Raw genomic sequence first — 13,989 nt, forward strand, 5'->3', positions numbered from 1 at the left:
GTTCAGGTATCAGTGCATCAGCAGGGAGAGTATAAGCTTCAATTAAATATATTCAAACTAAAAGATGCCAAAGCCGCACCCCCCTCCACCCCCCTAAACACATGATGATGCTCTGCCTCGTAACCTGCGACTGAACGGCAACGTTGGAAGTAACTGCTCACACCCCCCCCCCCCTCTCAGCTGTCCTGGTGTTTAGCTTGCTAGCTTTAGCATGTGGAGGATGAAAGTGCAGTGAGCACACAGGCTGAGTATGTGCAGGTATGTAGGAGGGCAGACACGCACAGAAGCCATCCCATCATTTCATTTTGTCCAAATATCAAATAAGGTAGACGTATTACAAACCTGCAAGAGCTACAGCTAGGCTGGCAGATTTTTTGTGAAAAGGATTTCATCAAATATACCAAAAAAAAAAACTTTTCCAAAAGAATTAGCCTGTTGTCATCATAGGATCATAAACATGACGGAAAGATTAATTAGATTGCCATCAATGTCCACACAGAACTAATCGTCACACACGCGCACACACACACACACACACACACACATTCAAACACAACATGCAATAGAGGCCATTACCCCCGGACTTTCTGTTTCAGGTCACATCATTCACACCTGATCGTGGTCAGCTTCAGCAGTAAGGCACATGGCACTCAGAGGATATTTTAACCTGTGTTTAATCTCAGATTTTCAAAAAAAAAAGGAATTTTTTACAATCCTTCTAACAGTGACTCTTGTACAACAACATAAATACTGTGCTGGAAAAAACAAATTTCCAAAAATTAAGCAGTTTTTTTCCCCTCCGCAGTCTCTTTCTGTAAACATTGAAAAATGCAAATCAAGTCTCCTCAGTTCTCGACAAGACAACAACATCAAAATAACAACAACTGTTCCATCCGTAAGGCTCGCCGCCTCACTATGCAAATAGTCTCTAATGGGCTCAGAGAGAATTTTCTTTTTTTTACCGTTACCTTCTTTTTACTAATCCGTTTAATGTTGGAAGGAGTCAACAGTGCTCAGTTTAAGATCCAGAGGTGGGGGAGGGGGAGGATGGAGGGGGGGTTATCAATCAGAAGAGGCTGGTCAGGGTGGTCTGTGATGGACTCCGGCACTCGTGGACGTCCATGCCGCCCGGCACTGAGGTAAGCACGGAGGTGACGGTGGGCATGGTGGGGTTGGTTAAGTCTGTCAGGGTGGTGGGGGTGCTGGAGGGACTCATGGAGGCGTTGGAAATCTCCGACGCGGGACCCGACGGCGTCCCGCCCTGCAGCGTGGAGCCGTCAGACGCCTTGTCCACCCCCGTGCTCTCTTGCCGCAGAAGGTTCCTCCTGAACTTGGCCCGAGCGTTTTGGAACCAGACCTACAGAAAAAAAAAAGAATCCAGTTCATACAGGTGTTGTACACGACTAGGAGGGGGACACAGGACGTTAACACAGGACACCAGGGTGAGAGCCATGTGACACACTTCAACACATCATGTACAGTAAGGATGCTGTGGGTGCTGGGACCACACAGAGGATTATGCACAGACATTTGTGCTTACATTTACCCAAGACATGACTTAAACCATGGTTGGAAAAGTGCAGATTTTTTTTAAATGCTAAAAATGATTTTTATATGAACATATTAGTAAAACAGATGTGGTGCTAACAACACAGTAACCATACATACAACATTTTCACCCAGAAGAACGGAGTTTAAGTCCTCTGTGTAACACAAATGCAACGCTAGTTTCAACATATAACTCGTTTTTTTGGAAACCTAAAGTACTTTTTTTGTCTTAACTTAACCAATCAGAGCATTTCACATGAAGTTTGAGTTAGAGAGGAAGAGACGAGACCTAAAGACGACGAGGATCGATATTTGACGAGCAGAGAGGTGAGACAAAGATGAATGATTATGCAAAAATCGTCAGTCTTTAAACACTGATTGATGGATAGTTTGGTATATTTGATAAATGTAATAGTTCTGATATTATTGTGTTAGATAGTGTATTAAGAAACTCCACAAACTAAAACACAGTCATCTCCATGAAAGCATTCGTAAAGGATAAACACATCTTGTCATACTGATCTTATTTTGATTGATCTGTAAAGGTTATGATTCCGTCTCCACCGTGTGTGATGCTTACTGCAATAACATTCAGCCTCTTAAGAAATGCTGCAGCAGCATCTCTGTCCACAAACTGTGTCTCTGTATCTGCATGACAAGCCGCAGAGTCTCTCAGGGATTATTTCTGTAGCAGAAAGTAGATCTACACTACACATCAAGGTCTGAGGAGTATCAGGAGTAACCAGGACACTTCTGAAAGACATGTCTGTGTTTAATTATATTAACCAAAGTTTTTGAGAGTAAATTCTAGAGAAGAACATACTGATGAACAAAAGACTCATAAAGCAGCTTCATTACTTGGATGGAAATTGCATCGGTCGTAAATATGCATACAGTCTGTGGTCGTGTGTCGCTCACAGGACACGATGGTCACAAATGTTCTGAATATTTCCTGCTGCGTTCTCATATCAGCTCACCTCCACTCCAGGTGACAAATATTACCAGGGGGCTGGCAGAAATTTCAGATAAAGTGGGAGGTGAAAATTCAGTGTTCACACATGCAACTCCGACCAAAAACTTCAGGAAGTTTTCAGGAGTTTTGTTCAAGTGTGAAAGCAGTAATAGAGAAATGTAATTTGTCATAGAGACACAGAACATCGTCATCTTTGCAGCATGCTATAACAATGCACGTACAACCAGATTAACGATAAAAGAACTGACTGTGATGAAAGCAAAATACTGCTTTTGTCACTTTCATCAAATAAACTGAGTCTTATGGACTTCTAAAAGTGGGGAAAATAAAGTTTCAGATTGAAACCGAGAGTCTGCCCTCACAGACTTCAGTCCTACGTACTGTGACAGAGCCATCATCTTGTAAAATCTAAGTCTAAGCATCTCATCTGATTTACAATGAAGTGTGAATAATACAACAAGATAGATACTTCAAGCAAGCCCAAATGACGGATCTACGATCTACTATGTTTTGTTTTGGTGGTAAAGATACTGAGGAGAGTCTTTCACAGAATACTGAAAGAATGACATGCTTAAATAACATGTATCTTCATGTGTGTTTATCTGACAGTGACATTTAATTGACATATCAGGAGCAAACAGTGAAGTTGGGAACATTTTAACCCTGACCAGGGTCTCTTGAAGCAAAAGCTCTACTGCTTACATGCAACCTAAAAGAGGTCACTAATAGTGATGAACAGGCTGAACAAGATCTGCAGTTTCCTCCCAGCTTTACAGAGTATCTTTATTAATGTTTACACTGAAAATACTCCTAAAAACATGTTCACTACAGGCTGAGCATCAAGCAGCAGACAGAAGGAAGCGACTGACTGGTGAACACAGAGGAGCATTCAGCAGCTAAACAACCACATATCACGATTTCTTAGAGGTGTGTATAGAGATGCCATTATCTGTCTCTGAATTCTGAGAAACAGGAAGTAGGCAAGTCATGATAAATAAGGAGAAATGATTGAACATGTTTTAATTATGACATGTATTTTACATTTCCCGCTGTACTCTTCATCTCTCTCATAAGTTATTGTTGCATCCATGAGTAACACGTCCACCTTTGTTGGAGAACAAACCAGAGCTAAAACCAGAGTCAAATTTGGATTTACAATTAGCAAGTCAATCGAAACACATGTTAGAATACATGCTGATGTCTCTCAGTGTATGCTAAATGTGATAATAGAGAACCATGTAATGAATCTGTATAATATGTCCAATGTCTGCCTCACTTGAAGCTTCATATTTCAAACTAAATCCTCATGTTTCAAGACATTTTTTCATGTCTCAAGTTAACCACACTTTAACCCAGGCTGTTAGCATAGACAATATAAAACATGGACGTTGTCTCAGTGACGTCATCTATTTTTTTCTGAAGCAGAATTTTGAAGCTCATCGATGGCAGCCTCCATGTCATCAAACTTTCTGTTAACATAGAGACAGGCAAGACCGTGATGCTGAGGCAGATTTTTATCCTCCTGGCTAACAGCTACGGCTACAGCTAACTCAGCCAAGCCACTAATTATACACAACTCTTATCCTTAAAATCAAAACAGACAAATTATTAACAAATCCACCCTCTCTACAGAGTGTGTTAGAACAGACATGAGCTATTCAGACAAGAACAGGGTTTTGTACCAGGATGTAAACATGTTAATTCCTGCTGTCAAAGTGGGCTTTTTAATTTGTGTGTTTATGCAGCCAGCCTCAAGTGGACACACAAAGAACTGCAGTTTTTTTTGCACTTCCGATTTGGCTTCATTTATCATCAAAGAGGTTGCCACTTTGCTGATACATCTTAATCATCCTTTATCTGAATGATTTTTAGAACCACACTCTGACATCCTGCTGTTTATAAAGACAATCAGAAACCATGTTCTGTCGACACGTTTGCATAGAAAAGACGATATTTGCCTAAAAGAATACTCGTAAATGTTTAATTTTTCCGACCAACAAGCACGCTCACATTATCTCCACCACAGCAGTGAGCTTCTCCTCGACTGTTTCGAGTGTGTTTGCAGAAGCTCCGGTTGGAGTCGAGGATGAAAGCAGAGTTAAAGACACAAAGTGAGGGAGCTCCAGCACTGTGTGCTGAAGCCTTTTACTGTTGAAGGCTGGTCAAAAGACAGTGGTTGTCGAAGAAAAATGAAATATGTATTATGCGTTTGCACATAATTACAGGGAGCCTCCTGTTTTTGTTGATACTGTGAAAAGATAATGATGGACCTGTCTTTGGTCTGGAGACGGAACAGCAGCTGACTGATGTTTCGCAGTCATTATTTTTATTTTTTAAGTCGAATTAAAAGTGTCTTCCTCATTTTGCAAAGAACCAGAGATCTGGTTCATCAAGGTCCTGCACCCCTACTTTGGAGCTATCGTGCTCCTCAGTGTCCCTGATCTTAATTTGTTTTCACATTTGAGTTTGAATTTTTTTCAATCTTGATCTTTGCTCTTCTTCTCAGTACTAGAAAAAGCAGGATCTGAGCTGTGGTGAGCGAGGCGACGGTCTGTGCCGAGCCGAGTGTTGGAGCGTGTTAGCGATGGAATCATGACGGAGCCATGGGAACAGGCGGAGGGAGAAGCGCTTCAGCTGGAATAACAGGCATGAAAACTCGAACGCATCAAAGCAAAACGACTGCTTTGTTTTCTGCGAGCGTTAATTAAAGCAGCGGGATGATTTTTCCTTTTTTTTTTCCTCCATCTCATAAAAAAAAAATTTGATTCAGAAACCTTTTTGTCTCATTTTTCTTCTTCTCAGTCCCCCAGATAATTTGCTGTCGTCTTTTGTGAAATCAAACGCTCTGTTGTGCTTTCTCTTTCTGCGCGTGTAACTACAGAGCGTTGTGTTTTTCATCCTTCAGTCTTCAACAGAAAACACATTACATTTAGTGTTTCATGGCTTTCCTTTCATTTTCATGTAATTCTACATTCCAGTATGAACACGTTTATTCACTTTTAACAGCGTGTTCTTCCTATACAGGAAGTTAGAAACAATATGTACCTTTTGAAAATGAATTTCTCACATTTTGAGTTTGTTTTCATTTAAATGAGAATAAAAGAGAAAAATCATTTTGCTCAGCTTGTTCGCAGTTTCCTGAAAACCCTCCAAGAGTTTCAGTCAAAGGAAAAAAACAGCCCAATGTAGAAACAAAGAAAGCAGATTTGGCTTCCATCAGGAAAACCTCACTTCATTTATTGATACTTGGACGCAGGCTGATTTGCATTGGAAAGAGGAAACAATATTTCGCCCTTGCTGGCGTTGGTCTGTGTGTCATCTGAAGCTAGAAGGCGGCTGTGGTTACCTGTAGCACCCGCTTGGTGAGGCCCGTCTTCTGGGCGAGCTGCTTGAGGTCCTTGGCGTCTGGGTTGTGGTTGATGGCGAAGTAGGACTTCATGGTCCGGAGCTGGTGGTGCTTGAAGGACGTCCGCATGCGCTTCGTCTTCTGACTGGAGCTGTACTGGGAGTCCCGGTCCATGGACTCGCCGTCGTTCTCGTTGCAGCTCAGAGCTGCTGGCCGACAGAGGAGAAGAAGATCCGGTTAGATCCAATCACTCATCAGAAGTTTTTTTTACATCTTAACAGGCCTCGCTTCTCTTTCAGAGCCCGTTCAGGTCCATCGTCATGACAATCAAAGAAGCAGCTGACAATGCATTCAACCAAACCCAGAGAGTGAACTCATTTGATAAGAAAAATAAAAGTAAGATGTAACATCTTTGAGATGGAAAGAACAACGTTTACAAAAAGTTATGACATATTAAATGATGTTTCTACCTTCTGTAAACCTTATGTTTCATGGTTAGCATACTTCTATTTGTCATTTGTGTTTCTCTCTCTTTTTTTAAAATTTCTTTGCCTCCCTTGTCCTGCCAAGTTTGTAACATGTTCATGTTCATGTTATCTTGTGTGTGAAGTCGCTTCACATATTTGTACTTGTTTGTACTTCTCCATGTTTTTCAAACAATAAAAAAAGTATTTAAAAATGAATGTCTGAAACTGTATATCAAGGAATCAAGTACGAGACGCACACAAGCGAGAAGAAATCCCTACTGAGAGAAAGAAAGAAAGAAAGACAAAGAAAAAAAGAAAGAAAGAATGAAAGAAAGAAAGAAAGAAAGAATGAATGACAGACTTTTAAGGTGACTGAGGTTGAAAATGTGTAATCTTTTATCTGGGTACAATCAAATAAAGCTAAGGTGACGCTGTGACCTGCCAGCTGTTTTCTTCCAGCTGCAGATCATCCTCTTCTCTGCCTGCCTGTCTGTCTCTCTTGTCTGTCTCACTGCCTGTCCCTGTCTGCACGTTCTTTCTGTCCTTGGAGGAGGTGCTAGCCTGGCTTCAGAAAATACCCCACAAAAAACACATGTATTTATCTCAGCCTGCAAATTTCTTGGCAACATCTAAAGTGTTGCTGCATGCATAACAGTTCGTGTTCAATATCCGCGCGCTGCAAATGATGAATATGAAGTGAGTGAAAAGCACCAGAATAACACTTCACTTAATTAGCCGATACACACCAGGCAGAACAAATGCTGCTTTCTGTCCAGAGCATATGCTGCAGCGTTTTTTTACAGAAAGCAGCCTGCCTTCCTGCTCGTCTCCTCCTCATCCATCACACCACCGCGTCTTATTCACGTCCATGCTAATGACATCTGAGAGCTGCAGGCTGCTCTGGGTCGCCACATGTTCTCGTGTGTGTGTGTGTGAGTTCAGGTGAAGCTTTGACTGCTGTTTCAGGCCGGAAACAGAAGAGGGCGCACTGCCTCTTCACTCTCCTCTGAACCTGACTCTGCCTCACATTCGTTTCCTTCTCTTTATTAGTCACCCTGCACGAAAGGACTTCTCTAAAGCACGTTATCAAAAGGTTCACACTGAAAATGGGCTTCATGTCTTATGACTCGCTTTGGTTTAAATTTCAGATTGTGCATCTTAAAAGCAGAGTCTGCACTATAGGGGTCAAAACTCTTGTTTTGAAAGCAGACTCACTTTTATCAGGAATAAGTTTTGACTTTTTAAAAGGTGGCAGCATCTTAAAAATAAAGAAAGAGATGCATCATCTTTGAGAGAAGAGTCAAAAGAAAAGAAAAGAAAAGAGAAGAAAAGAGAAGATTAGAGAAGCATAGTAAAGAGGAGAATACAATGATCTCAACCTGCAGCAGCTTATTTGAAGCACACAGTTATGGAAAAGTTTTGAGAGATTAGATTTAAAAAAAGTGAACAATAGAAAATCATGACAGAAATGCTGTGATTCTGTATCTGAGGCAAGTCCTTGATTCTGACTTAATACTTATTTTGTAAGCTGTTTTATGATCAGAGGGTTAATTAACTTAAGTCAGAGCATTAAAAACACAGAGCTGTGCTGTAAGAGACTTCTTGTATTCCCTGCTCCCTCTTCCAGTGAATAACTCATCAAATCACATTGATCTCTGGTACACACCCCGTTTGGCCCAGTCCCAATGCAAAAAGTCTCCAGCAGTGTGTGCATGTGTGTGTGTGTGTGTGTGTGTGTGTGTGTGTGTGTGTGTGTGTGTAGTGTGTAGTGTGTGTAGTGTGTGTAGTGTGTGTAGTGTGTGTGGGGTTTGGGGAGGGTGGGGGTGGGGGTGTTAGGATCTGTAGATGTCTATGGAGCCTGACAAGTGGAAAAGGGCGAAAGCAAAAACCGGAACATCAAAAAAACTTTTCTTTTTTATCCCCCAGAAGAACATGCAGAGAAAAAAAAGTGTTGCTTTTTTTTTTTTAAAGTAATCCAGACTAACTAAAACTAAAGTATGATTAAAATAGTTATTTTTTTGTATTTTGTTATGATTTATAAATTCTCAGATAGAAGCATGGCTGAGTTAAAATGTGTTCAGTGCTGCAGCTCGTTGACCTCGTGTAATCTGAAGCTGCAGGAAAAGTTTAATCCACACAAAAATGCACGACACCAGACTCTGGAGAGAAAGTGTTCACAACATGAAGTTGGAGGCCTGACTGCACTGACTTATCTCCCACTGATGATATTTAATAATTACTTATCTAATGAGGGGGAAGGATGTTTGTTAAGTGACGTTTTTCTCCCTTATGAATGCAAACATTGTTATGCTTCTGTTATGTCTGCTGTAAATCTTTCTCTTCTTACAGATTATGAAACACCAAAATAATGCTGACTGTCCCAAAAACAGGATAGACTCATAATGAACACATCTAACCTCCAACAGGTCGGTTGTTTAATTTAATACAATCACAGTGATGCAAAAGTGATTTTCTAAACTTCAACATTAAGAACAATTCTGTGCTCCCAGCGGACACACTGTATGTGAGGCAAAGTTAACAGTGGTAGATCAAGAAATAAGGCCCTGCAGGAATGTTTTTCATAAATGAAGCCTGTCAGTCTTAATCAGCTCGTTTTCACGCTGTGTGGTTACAACTCAGGAGAGACTTTTACAAGGTCCCCATTTTTATTATTTCACTTTTTTCCACTTTTTTTTTCTTTTACGTATTTAAAATGAATGTTTTGAAGTGAAATTAAAAAATAAAAATAAAAAACATGATCTGCGTCTATCCTTTTTGTAAAAGCACTTACTTTTCCATTTTTCCATTTATAAACAACATTCGTATCAATACGTTTCCATTCTTGTTTTAAGCATTTTTAAAGTCGTTCTTACCCGCATTATAAGCCGCCAGCTCGGCTCCCGGACCCGGGCTCTTCCGCTTCCTGGGCCGGCCTTTCTGCACTGTCCCCACGCCGTTGAAGTAGGATAGTCCGAGTGTGTTGGCCGGGCCCAGGCCTTTGTGTGGGACTACGTCCGCGTGGTTAAAGTGTGTCTGATATTCTCCCTGGATGAGAGTCTCAAAGTGCAGCCGACAGTAGACCAGACTGTCCTTCATGCCGAAGTGGTCCCCGGTGGTCAGCATCTTGCTGCAGGTGGTGCAGGTGAAGCAGTTAAGATGGTAGACCAGGTCCCGGGCCCGCATCACCATCTCCGAGGCTGAGATCCCCAGGTGGCACCGAGCGCATCTCTGCACCGAAAATCTTCTGCGGACAACACAGAAACGTCATCAGCGGCTGGACGCGGATCCTGACAGGCCTGCAGAGCCACACCGGAGCTACACGGTCTGTGGCGCGTTTTTACGCAAACAGGCAAAACTTTTGCGCACATAAAAACAGAGCAGTTTCCCTCCCACAAACTCTAAAGTTATACAGGCAGCCTGCATAAATTAACCCTGACTGTTTTTAATGAATTATAAATATCTGGCATCATGTAAGTTTTTTTTTTTTAAAAAACAAAATATAACATGGAATTTTAATATTTTTATGTTTCTAATTTAAGAAAAACATGTTTGACAAAAAGCCGAAAATTCGGCTTCGTTGTCAAATAGGGGAAGGGTGAGGAGGGGGTTTGGGGTGGGGGTGAGGGGGGGTCATGCTCCCCTAGAGAGCTGCTAAACCAAAATGTAGCTCTTTTACTAGATTTCAGTGTGACTTTTAAAACCACAGACAATATAAAACAATCCTTTTTTCTCCTTTTCTTTTTCCATTAATCGATTTTCCATTTTCTTTTCTTTAACAACTTCATGTATACTACATTTCTGTTGCTTAGAGAATATATGAATAATATCTGGCCTATAAAAAATATATATATATATGTAACACTGATAACAGCTCCAGAAATGAACAGTGATCAGAGCAAAATGTCACCATCGGTGTTTCAATGTTATCAAGTAAGAATTGAAGTAAAGATTTAGCATTTTGCAGAATTATTTTTTAGGCCAATCAGAATATTGAAGTGAAAACATTGCATGATGATTATTTTAGTCCACCTCTGTTCATGATTTTTTACAGATCAATAACAATTTGCCTGGTTTGAATCACATTTTTTTCGGCCTATGAATTTTTAACGTCCACGTTCAATCAGGCTCAAAGCGAACTCTCGAGGCCCTGTGCGCCCTCCTACCTGTAGTAGTCCTCCTTGCAGTAGATGCTGCCGTCCTTGCTGAAGCAGGTGAGCTCAGACTCCAGGTTGAGTTTGCACTCGCAGCACTTGAGGCAGCGCATGTGCCACTGCTTGTCCACGGCCAGCAGGTAGTAACGGTCCGCTATCTTCCTGCCGCAGCCCGCGCACAGAGCCACACGCTCGTTGGTCATACACGGCATGGACTGCAGGTTGAAGAGGAGAGGACACAGAGTCAGGACATGGTGTGGTGGAAGAGAGAGTAATACAAAAAGAAAAAGGATTCTCAAAGACAGGCTGACAGCTTCACATTAAAACCACGAGAGAGGAGAGTAGAGAAGAAAATCCTCGAAAGTCACAGGACGAGACTCCTCGCTTTGTTTTTCACATTATTATAAGATAACGAAAACAGCCTCACACAGCCAGCAGTCACACATGGGAGGGTTATAGAAATGTAATCAAATAGTGTTCCCTTCTCAACAACCACAGACATATTACTCAGGAACATAATAACAACAATAATAATAATAGTCAAATATAAAATATTCACTTCAGTAAAAAGGATGATGCAAACTTCCTCCTTCGACCAAATGTCATGAAATTAAAAACACAACGTAGGCCTGTATTACTGTTGTAGCTACAGCACATTGATTTAGATCATATTTATTCTACACTTCCATAACAGGAAAGTACACAAGGAAAGCTAAGACAGCCTATTTTTATTCCTTTGCGTCATATCAATACCTACATTTTAAAGTTATATTTAAGATGCATTAACACGCTGTGTGTGTGTGTTTATGAAATTATCATTGTGGAGTTATTTTCGGTGGAGATAAATGTGCTGCAGATTTCCCCCTTATAATAATATCTAATATGCATTTAATATTCAATTACTAGTGTTATTGTAATGTTACTGCACACATACACGTGCATGTGTTTTTTATACACTCATTAACAAGTGGAAAAAAAGAATTAATAATTTCTTCAAAGTAATTTTCTGTTGCTTTTCATTTGAGTTTTATTTTGAAATTACCACTGCACTCTTTAATCAAAGTGTTGATTATATTACATTGAAATATGAAATGTTTATAAGATATTGAATTTAAAAAATAAAAAGTTTTAATAAAATTAGAATAAGAAATATGATCAATGTTTTGCTCTGAGCTGTTTTATTTGTTCTAAACATTTTCTTTTTTATTCAGATGCGCTGGTTTGTCCTCGATTATAACCGTGTTTTGACAGCATGGTTAAGAGCACATTTACGGAAATAATAATACAGATTTTTATGAACAATGCTGACCAGCTTTGTCTCTATAATAATGTGCAGCCTGGTCAGCTCTTGCTTCGTGTTTTTGCAGCTCTGATCGGGAATAAAAATAAGTTTGAGATTAACGATGATTTGGGGGCCTGTTTTGAGGAAGTTTGCCGGCCTTTAATACTGAAGTTATGAACTGGCACATTTGTTAGACAGTCTTTCAGTGTGGATCTTAAATCAAAGAGCTGCATTTTAAAGAGCTCGGAGCTGTGAGAGTGCAGCCACTGTCACATGCTTCCAGGCTGCCACGCTGCCTGCATGCGCTAACAAGCCGACAGGGCCGAATGAGTCTCTCCTACCGTCTCTGATTCCCCCATATCGATGGCTGAGCTGATGGCTGCTGACTCGCTCTTTCCTCTCCGGTCCATTTCTTCCACCACACCGTGCACATCGCCTCCAGGGAGGCCATGGAAGAGCATCGTCGCCGAAGAAGGGATGATATTATAACTGTTCTCTTCGGATCTGCAAGCCAAGATGTCCATCAGAGGCAGCGCAATAGTGCCACTCAAAATTGTCGCTTTTTTATGTTTTCCTTTCTTGCCGTGACAAGTGAGAAATCCAGATCAGGGAGGAAAAAATATGAGGGAAAAATTGGACACGTGTTCTCCACACTACGTCTCATCTGCCAATGGAAACCGTCATCCGAATCTCTGCAGCTCTCATTATTAATAAGCTATGATTAATTCATAAAGATTCCACTTCTCTTACTGGAATCTTTTTTTTCCTCAGGTGTGAAATTATTTCTTAGTTATTACCGAATAATATTTCTATTTTTTCTTTTCCATTTACGGTGAATAAACATACCAACTATGGAAGCCCCGCTGCATGGGTCTCAGCACCGATGCCTCCTCCTTGCCGAAAGTAATATTTCAGGGATTCGACAGTCTGCGAGGCATTGGCTAATTTTTCCTTTTTTTTCTCTACAGAAGAATTAAGAAACTCTGTAGAATTGTCACTGCCAGTGCAGGACAGCAGCGTCTCATCTCACGGTCAGAAAGAAGCAAAAAGATAAGTCCAAAATAGCTGACAAGGGAGCCCGTGAGAGAGGCTTCGTCCCCTCCTCCAGGTTCCACAGTCCAAGTTGATGCTTACAGCAGCAGATTAATGTCGCTCGAACTACTTTTCTCTGCAAAGAAAAGTAGAAAAATAAAAAAACAAACAGCCTTTTCTTTATAAAATCCCGCAGGCCGCCTGGGAGAGGCACTTTTCCTTGACAGTAGCCTGTTTAGTTAATGTTTTGTCTTGTGCCAGGAGGCTGCATGCATGTGCGTAACAGCAGAAGAGGAGGAGTTGGCTTTACGTTGACTGATGATAGGCGAATGTTTGCTGGCCCCCCAAAACCGTCGTTCCTCCTTCTCAGGTCCCGGTTGGACTCTCCGCTCCTTATCAACGGGGCCCTGTTGCGTCACGACGCACCATTAATGTTCATTGGCTGTTCCGCAGCCGAACTGTTTGGCTATACTTTTACCGACCGGTCTGAGAGAGAAGCAGCCCCTCTGCCTCCGTTACGCACGGACCACCGGACACCGACCTCTCGTATATCAATGTGTGCGGAGCAGCAGTTTTTAAAAGGTTTCATTTTAAAGGAGGCGAAGAAGAGTGCAGGACGAGAGAGAGAGTGTCAGCCGTCAGAGGTGTTGGAGCTGTCTGTCTCTCTGTGCGCACTGAGCAGGTCTGCTGGGACCTTTACTCCCGTGACGCGCAGAGCGGTTTCTACACAGCAGCCGCGCACTGTTGCTGCTCTCAGCCTCTCCATGGCACCGGGAGGCTCTGCTCAGGAGTAAAGTGCACCAAGTTACCCAGAGCAGAAAATGAAGAAGCTAATCAGAATTGTTTTTCTTTTTTAAACCTGATTTCTTTGGTTATATTTTTTTTGTTTTGTGTATCTTTTTAATTTCACAACAAAACAAAAAAGAATCCTTAAAAATAAATGGAAACAACACTTTAAAAAAAATAAAATAATAATAATAAATGTGAAGGTAGTTTCTCATAACCTGTATCCACAACTTTCACTTTTATTATTTCTTTTCACGTTTGGCCTTTAGTGAATGTGGAAGGTGTGAATGGGGCTTATTTCGTCTCTGCACTCACACAAACTACGCTTTGTTTTTGGTAAATAATGCTTGAGGATAGGAAAGCAAGGCCTTTAAAGTGTCACACGTAGATGTCAGAGTTCTCCA

General features: G+C 41.2%; 1 protein-coding gene across 4 annotated transcripts; it reads right to left on the reverse strand.

Moving 5' to 3' along the window:
- Positions 1-641: 641 nt before the first annotated feature.
- On the reverse strand, positions 642-13,437 carry lhx2b (LIM homeobox 2b). Of its 4 annotated transcripts, none has more exons than XM_020645478.3 (5): positions 12,109-13,437; positions 10,498-10,700; positions 9,208-9,575; positions 5,868-6,076; positions 642-1,357 (listed from the first exon to the last, which is right to left on the reverse strand). In XM_020645478.3, the coding sequence occupies exons 1-5, from the start codon at positions 12,289-12,291 to the stop codon at positions 1,067-1,069; spliced, it is 1,254 nt and encodes a 417-aa protein (XP_020501134.1). In that variant the 5' UTR covers positions 12,292-13,437; the 3' UTR covers positions 642-1,066. The 4 variants fall into 4 exon arrangements, with proteins under 4 accessions (XP_020501134.1, XP_020501135.1, XP_020501131.1 ...); XM_020645479.3 differs by having other exon boundaries at positions 643-1,357; positions 5,868-6,073; positions 12,109-13,436; XM_020645475.3 differs by having other exon boundaries at positions 643-1,357; positions 9,208-9,578; positions 12,109-13,435.
- Between the last annotated feature and the right edge of the window lie 552 nt (positions 13,438-13,989).

The sequence above is a fragment of the Labrus bergylta genome, chromosome 2, assembly GCF_963930695.1.
Source record: "Labrus bergylta chromosome 2, fLabBer1.1, whole genome shotgun sequence".
NCBI lineage: Eukaryota > Metazoa > Chordata > Actinopteri > Labriformes > Labridae > Labrus > Labrus bergylta.